This window comes from Thalassophryne amazonica, chromosome 1, assembly GCF_902500255.1.
Source record: "Thalassophryne amazonica chromosome 1, fThaAma1.1, whole genome shotgun sequence".
Taxonomy (NCBI): domain Eukaryota; kingdom Metazoa; phylum Chordata; class Actinopteri; order Batrachoidiformes; family Batrachoididae; genus Thalassophryne; species Thalassophryne amazonica.
In genome coordinates this window covers 95,645,144-95,660,977 of record NC_047103.1, presented here as the reverse complement: position 1 = coordinate 95,660,977, position 15,834 = coordinate 95,645,144, and the positions used below count along the sequence as shown (strand labels likewise).

At 39.4% G+C, this 15,834-nt stretch overlaps 1 protein-coding gene across 1 annotated transcript in view; it reads right to left on the bottom strand.

The window, feature by feature from the left end:
* The window catches only part of LOC117512736 (C-C chemokine receptor type 3-like), a 51,694-nt gene extending 36,835 nt beyond the window's left edge, over positions 1–14,859 (bottom strand). The window contains exons 1-2 of the mRNA XM_034172925.1: positions 14,809–14,859; positions 14,477–14,676 (exon numbers count right to left, since the gene is read on the bottom strand). Of these exons, the coding sequence (XP_034028816.1) occupies positions 14,477–14,649 (173 nt within the window). The 5' untranslated portion in view covers positions 14,650–14,676; positions 14,809–14,859. The remainder of the gene's footprint in view (positions 1–14,476; positions 14,677–14,808) is intronic.
* Between the last annotated feature and the right edge of the window lie 975 nt (positions 14,860–15,834).

Here is a 15,834-nt window from a genome sequence, read left to right as displayed (position 1 = left end):
AATAGCTTATAAATAACTATTAAATGCCACTGACACCCATCACATATAAGATCGGTTAAGACTGACGATGAGTTCCAGCCAAAAGCAGACGAAGAAAGACTCTAAAGCCGGCAAAAGTGAGGAACTGAAGATGAATCAAAAACAGCTAACGCTAGATGCTACTCTGGCTAACAGTGAGATGAGCGACTCCGTGATGCTAATGGAACTCTGCAAGTTTCGACAAGAGTCTGGTCTGGCTCAAAAAGACATAATGGAGTCACAGAAATGTTTAGAGGAGTCAATAAAAGAATTGACATACTTGAAAAGAGGCTGTTCACCGCGGAAACTCGAGTGAGTGACACGGAGGACAGAGGCCTGAGACAGGAAAGGGCACTTGCATACTTGCTGAACAGAGAAGCCAAAATAACGGCAAGGCAAGAAGAACTCCCGATAGATCACGCAGAAATAACATTCGAGTTTACGGGATTGCTGAGGATGAAGAAAATGGCATGGACATGATACAGTTTGTCACTGAATTCTTCAAAAGAAGTCTGAAGCTACAAGATGACTTGAACATCCCACTACAAAGGGCTCACAGAGCCACAATACCAAAGCCAAAAAGCACAGCCCCTCCGAGATCCATAATTATCCGCTTTCTGGATTTCAGTGTGAAGCAGGTGGTCCTTCAGCAAGCATGGAAGCAACGAGAAGTGCAGTTCAGAGGCAAAAGAGTGTATTTCGACCAGGACTACTCACCTGATCTCTAGAGAAAAAAAAGCAGGTACGAGAAGTGATTAAAAAACTCAAAGAGCATGACATCAAGGCACAAGCGCTGTACCCAACACAGTTGAAGGTGTTTCTGGAAACTGGGGTCAAAAGCTTCCCATCACTGTGGGAAGCACAACCAACTCTGAACGACCTGGGAGTGAAAGTGCATGTGGAGGAACGTGATATCCTGGAGAGGGAGTTTTGACACCTAAGGAAATCCGAGCCATCATGAAGGCAGCTGACCAACAGGAAGCATGAGAGAGAATTTTCTCAGGACATTAGATTTGATTGAAAATTTCTAAAAGCATATACATGAAAGGTTAGTGGTGTGACGGTGAACAGTAATTTCATTTCAATATATATAAGCAATAGCAGTTATAAGTTCTGATTATAAATCGGGTGACTGCACACTATTTTCTTTTTTTTTTAACGACTATCATCATCGAGTGTGGGAAGCAGCAGAGACTAGGACTAGATGAGGACTGCTGTTTACACTGTTGGTGTACCTGTTCCAGGGAGGTACATCTCCCTGCCCATGTTATATCGGGGGTGGAGGGGTTCTTGTGAATTAGACATCATAATGTTTATTTCAAATAACTTCCACCAGTTCTATTGGAAGTTCTGTTTTGTCAATTGTTCGTTCTATGTGTTTCTCGGCAATAATATTATGCAAGTATCATTGACAGGAAATGTACAGGGACTTATTCTACTTTATCGCAAAAATGGCAAATATTAAACTGGTTAGTTATAACATAAATGGTCTAAATCATCCTATAAAGAGTAAGAAAATATTGGCACAGTTAAAAAGACTGAATTGCACTATTGGGCTACTACAAGAAACCCACTTGAATGAAAAAGAACACGCCAAATTAAAAAGAGAATGGGTGGGACAAATATTTTGTGCCTCATATGAGAACTATAAAAAAAGGGGAGTTGCTATTCTTTGTCATAAATCGCTGTGTTTTACACCAGAAAAGGTTCTTAAAGATAAGAGTGAACGCTGGGTAATGGTTATAGGAACTCTCGGTGAAACTACCTTAACAATAGTTAACCTATACGCACCAAATGAGGACAACCCAGGCTTCTTCAGAGAGATGGCACAACTTTTAGCAGGTCTTTCTAAAGGAATAATTATAATAGCAGGGGATTTCAATTGTGTGGCTAATGGGTATGTTGATAAATTCCCTCCTGATCAAAAAGGCCAATCTTCTAAATCTAAAGCATTATGCGGCATGATGGAGGAGCTAGGACTTGATATTTGGAGAGTAAAGAATCCAAGGGTCAGGGACTACACTCACTTTTCAAGAGCTCACAAAAGTCACTCCAGAATAGATATGTTTATTATTTCCAGGCGGGATGCCCACAGAGTAGAGAGTTGTCATATTGAGCCTCAGACAATAACAGATCACGGACCTGTAGTAATGAAGATGTGTGTGGATCAAGAAATTACATCAAAACTATGGAGACCTAATGTGTCAATTTTGAACAATCCTGATGTTGTAAAACGTATAAAAGACAAAATAAGTAAATACTTAGATATGAATGATGATGGAAATGTATCTCCCTCTACTCTGTGGGATGCTGCTAAGGCAGTACTTAGGGGTAAAATTATATCAATTTCTTCCCACTTGAAAAGAGAAAGAGAGAACAACCAAAAAAACTCTAGAAGAAAAAATTAAGCAGCTAGAGGCAGATCACAAAAGATCAAATAAAGACAGTATCTTGTCTGATCTTAACTGCAGACAGAAATTAAATGACATTTTAACATATAAGGCAGAAGGCGCTTTACGTTTCACCAATCAAAAATACTATGAACAAGGTAATAAGGCTAGTAGATTACTCTCCTTCCAATTAAAAAAAAACCCAAGCTAGTCGAATAGTCCAAAAAGTAATGTGTCCCTCCTCAGGGAACTTGGTATCTCAACCCAAGGCAGTAGCAAACGCTTTTTCCAAATACTATGAACAACTATATGACTCGATGAGTTCACTAAATAAATTGAAAGACATCAAAACATTTCTTAACCAATTAGATTTACCGAAACTTAACGAGATTGATTATAAATCAATAATAAGGAACATATCCACAGAGAAAATTAAATCAACAATAAAAAACCTTAAAAGCAATAGGACGCCAGGGCCTGATGGGTTCCTGGGCGAATTTTACAAATGTTTTGAAGAAGAACTCACTCCTATATTATACAGAGTGTTCAATTATGCATTAAACAAGATGGACCCCCCTAAAACATGGTCTGAAGCAATTATCTCTGTGATTTATAAAGAGGGAAAGGACCCCACTCTGTGCACCTCCTACAGGCCAAAAAGTTTATTGTGTAATGATGTAAAGATCCTGAGTGCTATACTGGTGAAGAGAATTAAAACAGTGATAAATAAACTGATTGACCCAGATCAAATTGGATTTATGCCCGGAAGATTCAGAGTAAATAATATTAGGCGCACTCTCAATATTATATCTACAGCCCGAGAACTACCCCACCCTTCAGTGCTTCTCACCCTTGATGTTGAGAAGGCATTTGATAGGTTGGATTGGTCCTTTCTGAAACAAGTGTTAGAAAAGATGGGCTTTAATTCAATGTTTAATGACTGGTTTGATGTCTTATATTCAAATCCCAAATCCAGAGTGCGAGTAAATGGTTATATTTCAGATAGTTTTTTCTTGAAAAGGGGAACCCGTCAGGGTTGCTGCCTTTCGCCAATTTTATTTGCTATCAGTATTGAACCCTTGGCCGTGTTAATCAGGAATAACCCATATTAGGAATACCAGATAAAATTAGATCTCACAAACTATCATTGTACGTAGATGATGTTATATTATATATTAGTAATCCCACCATCTCAATACCCGTACTTTTAAACTGCCTCAGGACTTTCAGTAAAGTTTCCGGATATAAAATAAATGAATCCAAATCTGAAGCCATGATGATTAAGGGAACTTGGCCTGTGGAGCTGTCGCAAAAAGTTAAATTTAACTGGTCTCCTCAAGGATTTCGATACTTAGGTATTATAATAACCACAGATCCCTCTCAACTATACAAAGAAAATATTGGAAAAGTAATCACTCAGATCAAAAAAGATTTAAAAAGATGAGAAGTATTACCTCTATCACTCTTTGGGAGAATGGAAACCATCAGAATGAATGTACTCCCACGATTGCTATATCTGTTCATGTCACTTCCTATTATGATTCCTGCCACTACATTTAAAAATATACAAAAAAAATGTTTTCTTCCTTTATTTGGCAAAAGAAAAAACCCAGGATTAAGTTCTTTCAGCTGACCAGTAGTAAAGAAAATGGAGGTCTCAATCTACCTAACCTAAAATTATACTATTGGGCAGCACAATTAAGGAGTGCCATGGAATGGATAAAACAAAGTGAAGAGACAATCTGGTTAACTCTGGAACAAAGTTCAATCTCTGAAATTCCATTGCAAGCTCTACTTTTTAGTTGGACTGAAATTTGGAATAAAAACAAAATTACAAACTCTTGGATGAGATGTACCCACAAAGTATTAAATACCATACGGAAAAAAAATAAGAGCCCCGCTATCAATATCCAGGGCAACAAGGATAATTGATATTTTAGACTTCTTACCTGTGAAAACTGATTCAAGATTCAAAGAGTGGAAAGATAAAGGCCTAACAGTTTTAAATGACTTATTTGAAGGAGAAATTATGTTATCCTTTAATCAACTACAAGAAAAATTTGATTTGAAATCTACTGACTTTTACAGAGTCTTACAGTTGAGGAGTTATCTGATGTCACACAAAGAATGGTCCTTTCTTAAAATGCAAGCTAATGACTTAGAGGTTTTCTTAATTCAATCCTTCAAAAAAGGAAGATATGAAAAACTAGTGTCAAATTTGTACAGATGTCTTCAATCGCTTTATAAGGGGGTCTCTCCGGAGATAAAGGAAAAGTGGGAGTTTGAAATGAATGTGGTAATTGATGACCAGGTCTGGGAGCAAATCTGTGAAAATGCTCACAAAGTTACTAGTAGTCCAAAGTACATTTAACATATTTTAAAACTCCACTTATTATTTCTAAATTTGACAAATCTAAGACAACAAATGCTGGAGACATGTGGACAAATTGCAGATCACACACGTGTTCTGGGATTGCCCAAAATTAAAAACATTCTGGGAGGGAATTAGGCATGAAATTTCTAAAATTTTGCAGATTTATATCGACTGGGATCCAAAGGTGTTTGTCTTCGGATTGCTCCCCTGTGACTACTTAAATAGGAATCATGTGCACTTATTCAGAATTTTTGTGTTAGTGGCAAAGAAAATGATTAGTACTTTATGGTTGAAACCACTGCCCCCTACTGTTGCACAATGGAAAGAAAGAGTAACTAAAGTGTATATGATAGAAAAAATAACAGCAAGCCTCAATTTGACCATGGACCAATTCGAAAAAACATGGAAACCAGTGAAAAATCATTTGGGATTGACATGATAAGATGAACAATATTGATGTATTTACACTACTTGTTTCATTTCCTGGTAATTTATTTTTACGTCGTTGTTGCCGAGAAGTTCTTTAACTTTACATTATTATTTATGTAACACTTTTTGTTTTTGACTATTAAGACATTTCTGGATAAGAATTTGAGCTTCTTACTCTACAAATGTACATATGTAGGAACAACTGTAAAGCTTGAAATAAGAATGTGAATAAACAATGTTCAAAAAACAAAAACAAAAAACCTTATAATAAAAAGCCACACATTCTTGTGTAAATTCCTGTAAATCCACTCAAAGCCACAATGTATTTTTCCCATGAAAAAAGTCTACATTAATAAAAACTAATATACAGTGTTGCGTAAATTCATGTAGCCTAAATTCATTCGAAGCCACAATGTCTTTTTTTTTCAATGAAAGAAAGTCTAGATTAATAAAAAAAAAAATAAGGCACATAATCTTTTCTGAAATTCTGTTTGAACAGCACAATGTTTATTTTCCAGAGAGAAAAAAAATTTCTTACCGGTTCGCTTTTCCTGTTCATCTTTCAGGTATGTTCCTGAAGTCAGCAACAATTCCACGGATTCTTGTCCTTATCACACTTTTTCAAACCGTCTTTCTCGCCATCTTCGCTCTGTCTGATGTCGCTCCGTGACACAGACATGCTGCAAAGTTCTTCTTTTAAAAACTTGAAAGTTCTAAAAGTTTGCGATGTCCACATGCTACTTTTAGCTAAGCTTCGCACAGGAGCCACACAGTGTCACCGCAGCAACCAACCAGTCTCGCTTTACGACAACTGTCGCAACAGCCAGGCTTTGAGTGGATTGTATTCTCCTTGAAACTCCGCGGATCCGAGGAAACTGATTTGTATCTGTAACACACAGATCAGTGTCCGCGGACTTATAAAACTTGCATGATGTCGTAAAAAAAGAACGCTTTGCGATAAGCATTTTAAAAACTCAGTGATGATCACGATTAAAGAGTACAACAATAACACCCCCGCCCCCCTCGCCATGAGTTTTCACAGCCCTGACTACTATACTGGCATAGTAGTGGAGTTACTACTATCAAAGCCACGTTGTCATTGTCTTGCTGAAATACAACCCCAGTTCTAATGAAGTTGCTATGTTGTGTAAAATGGAAATAAAAACAGAATACAAAATGGATGCCTGCAACACATTTCAAAAAAGTTGGGACAGTGGTATGTTTACCACTGTGTTACATCAACTTTCCTTCAAACAACACTCAATAAGCATTTGAACATTTCTCAATGTTCAATTGCAAGGAATTTAGGGATTCCATCATCTACAGTCCATAATATATTAAGAAGATTCAGAGAATCTGGAGAACTTTCTACATGTAAGTGGCAAGGCCATGACCTTTAATCCCTCAGGCAGCACTGCATTAAAAACCAACATCATTGTGTAAAGGATCTTACAGCATGTGCTCAGGAACACTTCAGAAAACCATTGTTCGTTAACACAGTTCGTTGCTACATCTACAAGTGCAAGTTAAAACTCTACCATGCAAAGCGAAAGCCATACATCAACAACATCCAGAAACACCGCCACCTTCTCTGGGCCCGAGCTCATTTGAAATGGACAGATACAAAGTGGAAAAGTGTGCTGTGGTCTGATGAGTCCATTTTCAAATTGTTTTTGGAAATCATGGATGTTATGTCCTCTGGACAAAAGAGGATAATGGCCATCCAGATTGTTACCAGCGCAAAGTTCAAAAGCCAGCATCTGTGATGGTATGGGGGTGTGTTAGTGCCCATGGCATGGGCAACTTACACATCTGTGATGGCACCATCAATGCTGAAAGGTACATCCAGGTTTTGGAGCAACACATGCTGCCATCCAAGCAAAGTCTTTTTCAGGGACGTCCCTGCTTATTTCAGCAAGACAATGCCAAGCCACATTCTGCACGTGTTGCAACAGTGTGACTTCGTAGTAAAACAGTGCTAGTACTAGACTGGCCTGCCTGCAGTCCAGACCTGTCACTCACTGAAAATATGTGGTGCATTATGAAGCACAAAATACAACAACAGAGACCCCGGACTGTTGAACAACTGAAGTCATACATCAAGCAAGAATGGGAACCAATTCCACCTACAAAGCTTCAATAATTAGTGTCCTCAGTTCCAAGATGCTTATTGAGTGTTGTTAGAAGGAAAGGTGATATAACACAGTGGTAAACATACCACTGTCCCAGCTTTTTTGAAACATGTTGCAGATATCCATTTCAAAATGAGCAAATATTTAAATAAGTTTATCAGTTTGAACATTAAATACCTTGTCTTTGTCATGTATTCAATTGAATATAGGTTGAAGAGGATTTGCAAATCATTATATTCTGTTTTTATTTACATTTTACACAACGTCCCAACTTCACTGGAATTGGGGTTGTAACATAAGATCAGTGTCCTCAAAATCATTGCTGATTAATGATCTAATTATGGATCATCACTTACTTATGATTGGGTTATGTGAAACCTAGCTTAAACCTACAGCTGTGCTCCCCTTAAATGAGGCCTGCCCACTTCATGATGCGAATCAAGGGATGTTGCTCTTATTTCTAAATTTAGGTTTAGTCTATTAGCTGTTGGGGGTCACAAATATAATTCATTTGAACATCTGATTCTCTGCTCTGCCCACAATGCTACAGTAGTGTTCAGAATAACTGTTGTGCTATGTGACTAAAAAGATTAATCCAGGTTTTGAGTATATTTCTTATTGTTACATGGGATACAAGGTACCAGTAGATTCAATAGATTCTCACAAATCCAACAAGACCAAGTATTCATGATATGCACACTGTTAAGGCTATGGAATTGGGCTATTAGTAAAAAAAAAAAAGTAGAAAAGGGGGTGTTCACAATAATAGTAGTGTGGCATTCAGTCAGTGAGTTTGTCAATTTTGTGGAACAAACAGGTGTGAATCAGGTGTCCCCTATTTAAGGATGAAGCCAGCACCTGTTGAACATGCTTTTCTCTTTGAAAGCATGAGGAAAATAGGACGTTCAAAGGCTCACCCATTGATCAGCTCCAGGATGATCAAAGACAGTCTTGAGTTACCTGTAAGTGCTGTGACAGTTAGAAGACGCCTGTGTGAAGCTAATTTATTTGCAAGAATCCCCCGCAAAGTCCCTCTGTTAAATAAAAGACGTGCAGAAGAGGTTACAATTTGCCAAAGAACACATCAACTGGCCTAAAGAGAAATGGAGGAATATTTTGTGGACTGATGAGAGTAAAATTGTTCTTTTTGGGTCCAAGGGCTGCAGAGTTTGTAAGATGACCCCCAAACTCTGAATTCAAGCCACAGTTCACATTGAAGACAGTGAAGCATGGTGGTGCAAGCATCATGATATGGGCATGTTTCTCCTACTATGGTGTTGGGCCTATATATTGCCCTATATGTTGCCTTATGCTGAAGAGGACATGCCCTTGAAATGGGTGTTTCAACAAGACAATGACCCCAAGCACACTAGTAAACGAGCAAAATCTTGGTTCCAAACCAACAAAATTAATGCCTCGCAGATCTGAAGAAATCATGAAAAACTGTGGTTATACAACTAAATACTAGTTTAGTGATTCATAGGATTGCTAAAAAGCAGTTTGAACATAATAGTTTTGAGTTTGTAGCGTCAACAGCAAATGCTACTATTATTGTGAACACCCCCTTTTCTACTTTTTTTTTTAATAATAGCCCAATTTCATAGCCTTAAGAGTGTGCATATCATGAATGCTTGGTCTTGTTGGATTTGTGAGAATCTACTGAATCTACTGGTACCTTGTTTCATGTAACAATAAGAAATATACTCAAAACCTGGATTAATCTTTTTAGTCACATAGCACTACTATTATTCTGAACACTACTGTATGTATTGCCATGGTCAGAAAAATAAAAAAACAGAGCTTTCTCTTATCGTGCCCCTGTTTTGTGGAATGATATCCCTGCATCAATAAAACAGATTCTGTAGAGACTTTCAAGTCCAGACTTATGACACACTTAGGCTGAATCTCAATTCTACCTGTTGGCCCTTCCCCTGCGTTTTGTGCGGGCACGAGAGACAGAGGGGTGTCTCAATTCTCTTTTTGGAGCGAGGTGGAGGGGTAGGCGGAGGGCTACAAACCCCTCAGTTTGGAGTGAATCTGGATGCACACTCTGTTTGGAGGGGTAGGAGGAGGTTACTGCTTTCTCCCAAAAAACAAACATGGCGCCGTAAGAGCTGCACAAATGACATGGCTTTCATTACAAATTACGCTGTTTAGAAAGTTATAACTTGGCAAAAAACTTTACAGGCAGTTGTCTATGACAGCAACGTGTATGCTGCTGGATGCATGTTGCGTATATTGTCATTCTGAGGAATATCGTAACTTTGCTGAGGCGTTATAATGCGCATACACACGAACGCTATGATAAGACACGTTTATATCTCACAATGGAGAAAATCATGATAAAGGATAAGCACGTTAATTTGTATGTTCATAAATCTTTGGATAATAGCGATCCCTGCAGTTGGATTTCAAGGTGTGTAACGTGTGTGTATTTTGTAAACAAACGGAGCCCTGAGCACAATCGTCTCCTATTAAGCTTTCAGGCAGAAAATGAGGAGAAGTTTCACCAATGGGAATAAGTTGGAAAATATATACACACACATGTATATGTGTAACACATAACCTGATGTCCTAATAGACTGATATTATTTGTCACAGAAATTTCTAAAGGAAAAAGTGCTGGATGCAAAAATGGGAGAATTTGAAAAAGAAATATAAGGTTAACAGAACTAGATGCAGCCCATAACATACATACAGGTGCTGGTCATATTATTAGAATATCATGAAAAAGTTGATTTATTTCAGTAATTCCATTCAAAAAGTGAAACTTGTATAATGTATACATTCATTCCACAGACTGATATATTTCAAGTGTTTATTTATTTTAATTACTAATTAATTAATTAATTAATTAATTACTAATCAATCATTTAATATTAATCAAACTATATTAATTATTACTATTATTGATTAATTATTAGTAGTATTATTAACATTAATCAATTACTAATTAATTAATTATTGATACTATTAATTATTATTATTATAAATTACAAATTAATTTAATTAATTAACATGACATGATTGCGATGCATCAAAGAAATCTGCGACATCTTCTATTTCTTTGCATTGACGCAGAAAGGCGAGAAAATAAAAAGAGCAAACAGGCATTTCGGTTGCCATGTTAACAAACAGTGAAGATGGCAGTTTGACACGGCCAGTTTTTTTTTCTCCTAAGGTGGAGGGGTGTCTCAATTCATAGGGCTAGAGGCATACCCCTTCGCCTTATCCCTTGTTTTAAAGGGGTAGGCGTAGGGGTAGGGGTAGTGCCAAAGGGAAGGGGAAGGGGTACAAAAGAGAATTGAGATTGAGGGTTATTTTCCCTTTCGTATGGCTAGCATACTGGCATAGTATGTTACTATGCTTTTTACCCTTTGAAATTAATTTTTTTAGTAAAGACAGCGGGCTCGCACTGTGTTCGTATGCACACACGCAAATGGCACTGACTTCTTGGAGTTCTTTGTTGATAAGGTCAGACACATAAAAAAATGCCTTTACTGACCCCTTGTGGGCCAGTCCGGCCTGAACTGCCATTACAGGTCTGGTCGTCTTTCAACCGAGTGTCACTAGAAGACATTGCAGCAGTTGCAACTAAAATGAACCTGTCCTCATGCCCATTTGATGTCCTTCCCTCCAAGCTTTTCTTAGATACTTTTGACTCAATCGGGCCATGGGTCATGAAAATGTTCAACATGTCCCTGTCATCCGGTCTCTTTCCTAGCTCATTTAAAGGTGCTAGAGAGAGGTTGAATGGGGCATTAATCCTTGTTCTGTGATGTGATACGTAGCCCAAAAAAAATTGGTTGGGTCTGTAATGGCTCAGAACCTTCCTAAAAGGCTCTCTGAAACAGCTATATTACTATGCTGGGCTTATTTGGCAACCTCATTATGAAATGCACGTAGGTGTTGGCGCTGATCGGTTGCCGTTGTTTGATTGGCTGCCCTTGCGCTCTCTGAAAATGCCGCTAAGAGGATTAGGAAAGTCTCCGGTTCAACTCAGAACAGAATGAAAATGATCGCTGATTCGCTCATTTCGCTGTCAATCAAAAATGGATTCAGCCTCAGACAGATCATCCAATCATCATGCAGAAGCTGGGCGTCCGGGCCGGCTGAGGCCAGCCCACTGCCCCATAGACCCCCAGACACGCAGAGCCTCCAATGGGCGGGACAAAGCCCAGCATTTATCCAATGACTCGTCTCGTTTTGCTACACTTGTGTCGCTATTGAAGTCTGTGGATGACGGTTTAAAGCACTGTGAAGCTGCGGGTTTGAGTGAGAGGAGAAGCTGATTCTGAACAAAAGTTGAGCGCATTGTAGCGAAAATGAGACGACAGTAATCTTCTCTAACTTATTTAACAGATCACGTTTCAACATTGCTGTTGAGTGATAAATCTTGTTCCTCGCCCACCAACATGAAGTCAGCCAGAGGCTGACTGTGACATAAAGTCCAGTCACAAAATAATAATGATAATAAAAAAAAATGATCCCAAATAAATTTAAAAACAAATTTAAAACAAAAGAAAATGTGATACTTACAGGCTGTACTGATTGATGGGGTTGATTTTGTCGCAAAGTCGGAACTGACAATCTACTGAGTATTAAATGCCGATAGAAGCCAGCTCGAAATTGTGCAAGGTTTGTGAAACAGACCTCCGTGAAATGCGCAGAGCAAAGAAATAGTCGGCGGTTGTATGTACTGGGGATGCGGTTAAAAATGAATAAAAGCCATTGATCGCGTACATTGCTTTCCGTGGGAAGAATATGTAAAGATCGTAGTCCGCTATGACAGCCTGGGAAAGCACACCTGTAGCTCGCCATTGCTCCTCTTCCAGTGGTAGGAATGGGTGGGCACAACCTTATGAATAATTAATTTCGAAGGGACGTGTGTGAAAGGGGGTGGGTGTGGGTGTGTGTGTGGGGGGGCTATTGGTGAAAAAGTGACCTACCTTTTCTCTCAAAAACGGATTGGCCTGTTTTCTGGTGGCAATTCAAAAAAGGAGAATTACTTGAAACAAAGGTTCTGAAACTTGCTGGCACTTCGTGTGTATTCCCCACAGCGGGGAGACTCTGAACTAACACCAAAAACATGAAAAAGATGATTTTGATTCTCTATCCCCTTTAAACATGCTGTGGTGGAACCAAGACTCAAAAAGCCTAACTTGGACCAGTCTGAGCTTAAGAATTTCCAGCCAATATCGAAGCTCCCCTTTCTAGCAAAAATATTGGAAAAAGTGGTCGCAAAACAACTAACATCTTTCCTTGAGGTGCACAACATCTATGACACTTTTCAGTCAGGTTTTCGGAAACATCACTCCACCGAGACCGCACTACTGAAAGTGTCTAGTGACATCATGATGGCCGCTGACGCAGGAAGATGCACGGTCCTAGTCCTGCTAGACCTGTCCGCAGCCTTCGACATCGTTGACCACAGCATTATGGTCAACCGGCTGCGCGATCTGGTAGGGTTGTCGGGGTCCGTGCTGAAGTGGTTTGCCTCATACTTGGAGGAGAGGAGCTTTAGTGTGTTGGCTGGCCATAAACTATCAAAAACAGCAGCCTTACAGTATGGTGTCCCACAAGGTTGTGTTTTGGGGCCACTGCTGTTTCAGTTGTATGTCCTTCCCCTCGGCCAGATGATTCAGGGCTTTAGGGATATTTCCTACCACCTGTTTGCGGACGACTTACAACTGTACTGTTCCTTTAAGATTTCAGAAGTCCAAAAACTGAACTCTTTATTTGACTGCCTGTCACAGGTGAAGAAGTGGCTTAATGGAAACCGTCTGCAACTAAACTCTGAAAAAACTGAGACACTTATTGTTGCCCCTGACAGTGCTGTTCCTGTTATCAGGAGGCTCCTTGGTGACTTGGGCTTAATGGCAAAAACAAGCCTTAGAAACCTTGGCATTATTTTCGATGAAGGAATGTTTCTTGCTCAGCATGCAAGCAAGCTTGTGAAGAATTGCTTCTTTCAACTGCGAAATATCGCCAAGCTTCAACAATTGGTGTCACAGAAAGAATTAGAGGAAATCATCCATGCGTTTGTCTCCACGCGGTTAGACTATTGCAACAGCCTGTTCACTTGCCTGGGTAAGAAGGAGCTAAATCGGTTGCAGTATGTCCAGAACTCTGCTTCTGACCCGCACCAACAGGAGAGCCCGCATCACACCTATCTTGGAATCCCTCCACTGGCTCCCTGTTGCCTCCAGAATTCATTTTAAAATCTTGGTCTTGACTTTCTGAGCACTACATGGTCAGGCTCCTGATTACATTGCTGGCTTGATTCAGCCCTACACCTCAGCCCGCAGCCTCAGATCTTCAGGTCAGAACCTGTTGATGGTTCCTCGAACCTGCTTTAAAACTCGAGGAGACCGATCTTTTAAAGCCGTAGCGCCTCGTCTCTGGAATGAACTCCCTCTGTTCCTGCGATCCCTGGACTCTGTTGAGATGTTCAAAAAGCAACTAAAGACTCTACTTTTTAAACAGGCTTTTCATGGCCAATAATCTTTTAGTACTGAGTGTGTATTTTTACTGTATATTTTTATTGTTTTACCTTGTAAAGCGCTTTGTGGCCCTTGTCTGCGGAAAGAGCTATATGAATAAAGTTTACTTACTTACTTACTTACACACACGACCATGCATGAAACTGTCGCTGTGGGACTGTTCACACTTCTCCAAACGTGTGTCTTTCCCGACAGTAGCTGGAATTTTTCACGGTTTGCAAGTTTCTGTTTTATTTTCCCTTTTTTCTGCTGGTTTCTTCTTCTTTTGCCCAACTTCGTATTATGTGTTAAGGGGCCCTAAATCCCACACAATGCCACTTTAATGTTAATCACAAGGACTGTCCTCTAAGAAAGAGGTTCTTTTAACGAAACACTTCCACAATAATCAGAAAGATAAGAACATCCAAATTATACTGCAGGTTAGATGGATGTAACCAGTCATTACTGGGACAAGAAAAAAACAAAAAACAAATACTGTTTTGTTTTGTTTTTAGCTCTGATCTTCTCTGAGGACTTTTCTGTGTATCACAGTGTTTGCAGTCTTTAAAATCTGACCGATGGGATTATTGTCGGCATAATTAATTTGTAAAGTGTAATTGTTGCTGACTTTCCATTTGTTGGTCGACTCACCGATGGATGATGACGAAAACTAGGCCATTCCCAAAGAGGCTGAAGACAAACATGACATAGTAGAGGGTGGAGAGCTGAGCTCCAAGATAGTTGATGCTGTAAGTGTTACACGGGGAAATCGGTGTAACATTGTATTCATAATCGTAATAATCAGTTGATGTTGAAGGGGTCATCTTCACATTCAGTGGTGTCAGGAAAATCTATCAGAAAAGAAAAACAAAGATGATGCAGCCAACTTTCTATTACCAAAAAATTTTAAAAAATGACACTTAAGTGAGAAGTTAAAAGAGCTTTTGTGGGCATGACAGTCCAGTTAAACTGAGCTGACTTACCACCTGGACAGCTGAGAAGCTTCTGTTTGCTGTCTGACTGTCAAGGCCAGAGCTGTCTGACTCACAGTCAGTAGCTGTCACTTCAAGATAACGTGGGGTGGGGGAGGAAGTGTGGTGAGTGTGTAGAAATAGAGGGAACTGGCTCAGAATATACAGCGTGTTTGGACTTGCCTGTTAGCCTGTTACGTTTCATTTAATTTCAGTACAAATGAAGTATTTGGACACACAGTGGACGAGGTTTACTTCCAAAAGAGGTTTGCTTTCCTTTTGCATGAACAACAAAATACAGGAATTAATTTATACATCTACCTTGGTCTTGTTCCAGTTGCTTCAAGTAGTGATGTTTTCTTCAAAGACTATCTTTTTGTTGTTGTTTTCATGGGCATGAAAAACAGCTTCAGTGTCTCAGTACTGACATGCTGAGAACTGAGCAGCAGAAATTCTTTACAAATCTGTGAATGTCACAAAAATATGTTTTATTGGGGTGGGGGGGGGGGGGGGGGGTTTGAGGTGTGTTTGTCTTACATTTTTTGCCTTACTTTTCTTTCAGCTTTCTTTTTTATTTTGAGATATTGATTCGTTTGTTGATTTATTCTCTAACATCCTCCTCTTATGACATCAGGATCTTTCTTTTCCTGATATTTTCAACATCAGTTGTTTTATCATTTCTGTAAAACTCTTACAGTCAAACATCACTTACTCATCTTCAACCACTTAATCCAAAATTAAGGGTCACAGGGGGCTGGAGCCTATCCCAGCAGTCATAGGGCATGAAGTGGGAGTCACCCTGGACAGGATGCCAGTCTGTTGCAGGGCCACATACAAACACATTCACATCAGCACGCACAATTTAAAGTTTCCATTTCACCACCTTTGGATGTGGGAGGAATTTGGAGCACCCGGAGAGAACCCACGCAAACACGGGGACAACATGCAAACTCCACACAGAAAGGCCACAGGTGGGAATTGATCCCATGACCTTCTTGCTGTGACGCAACAGTGCTAACCACTAAGACACCATGTTGC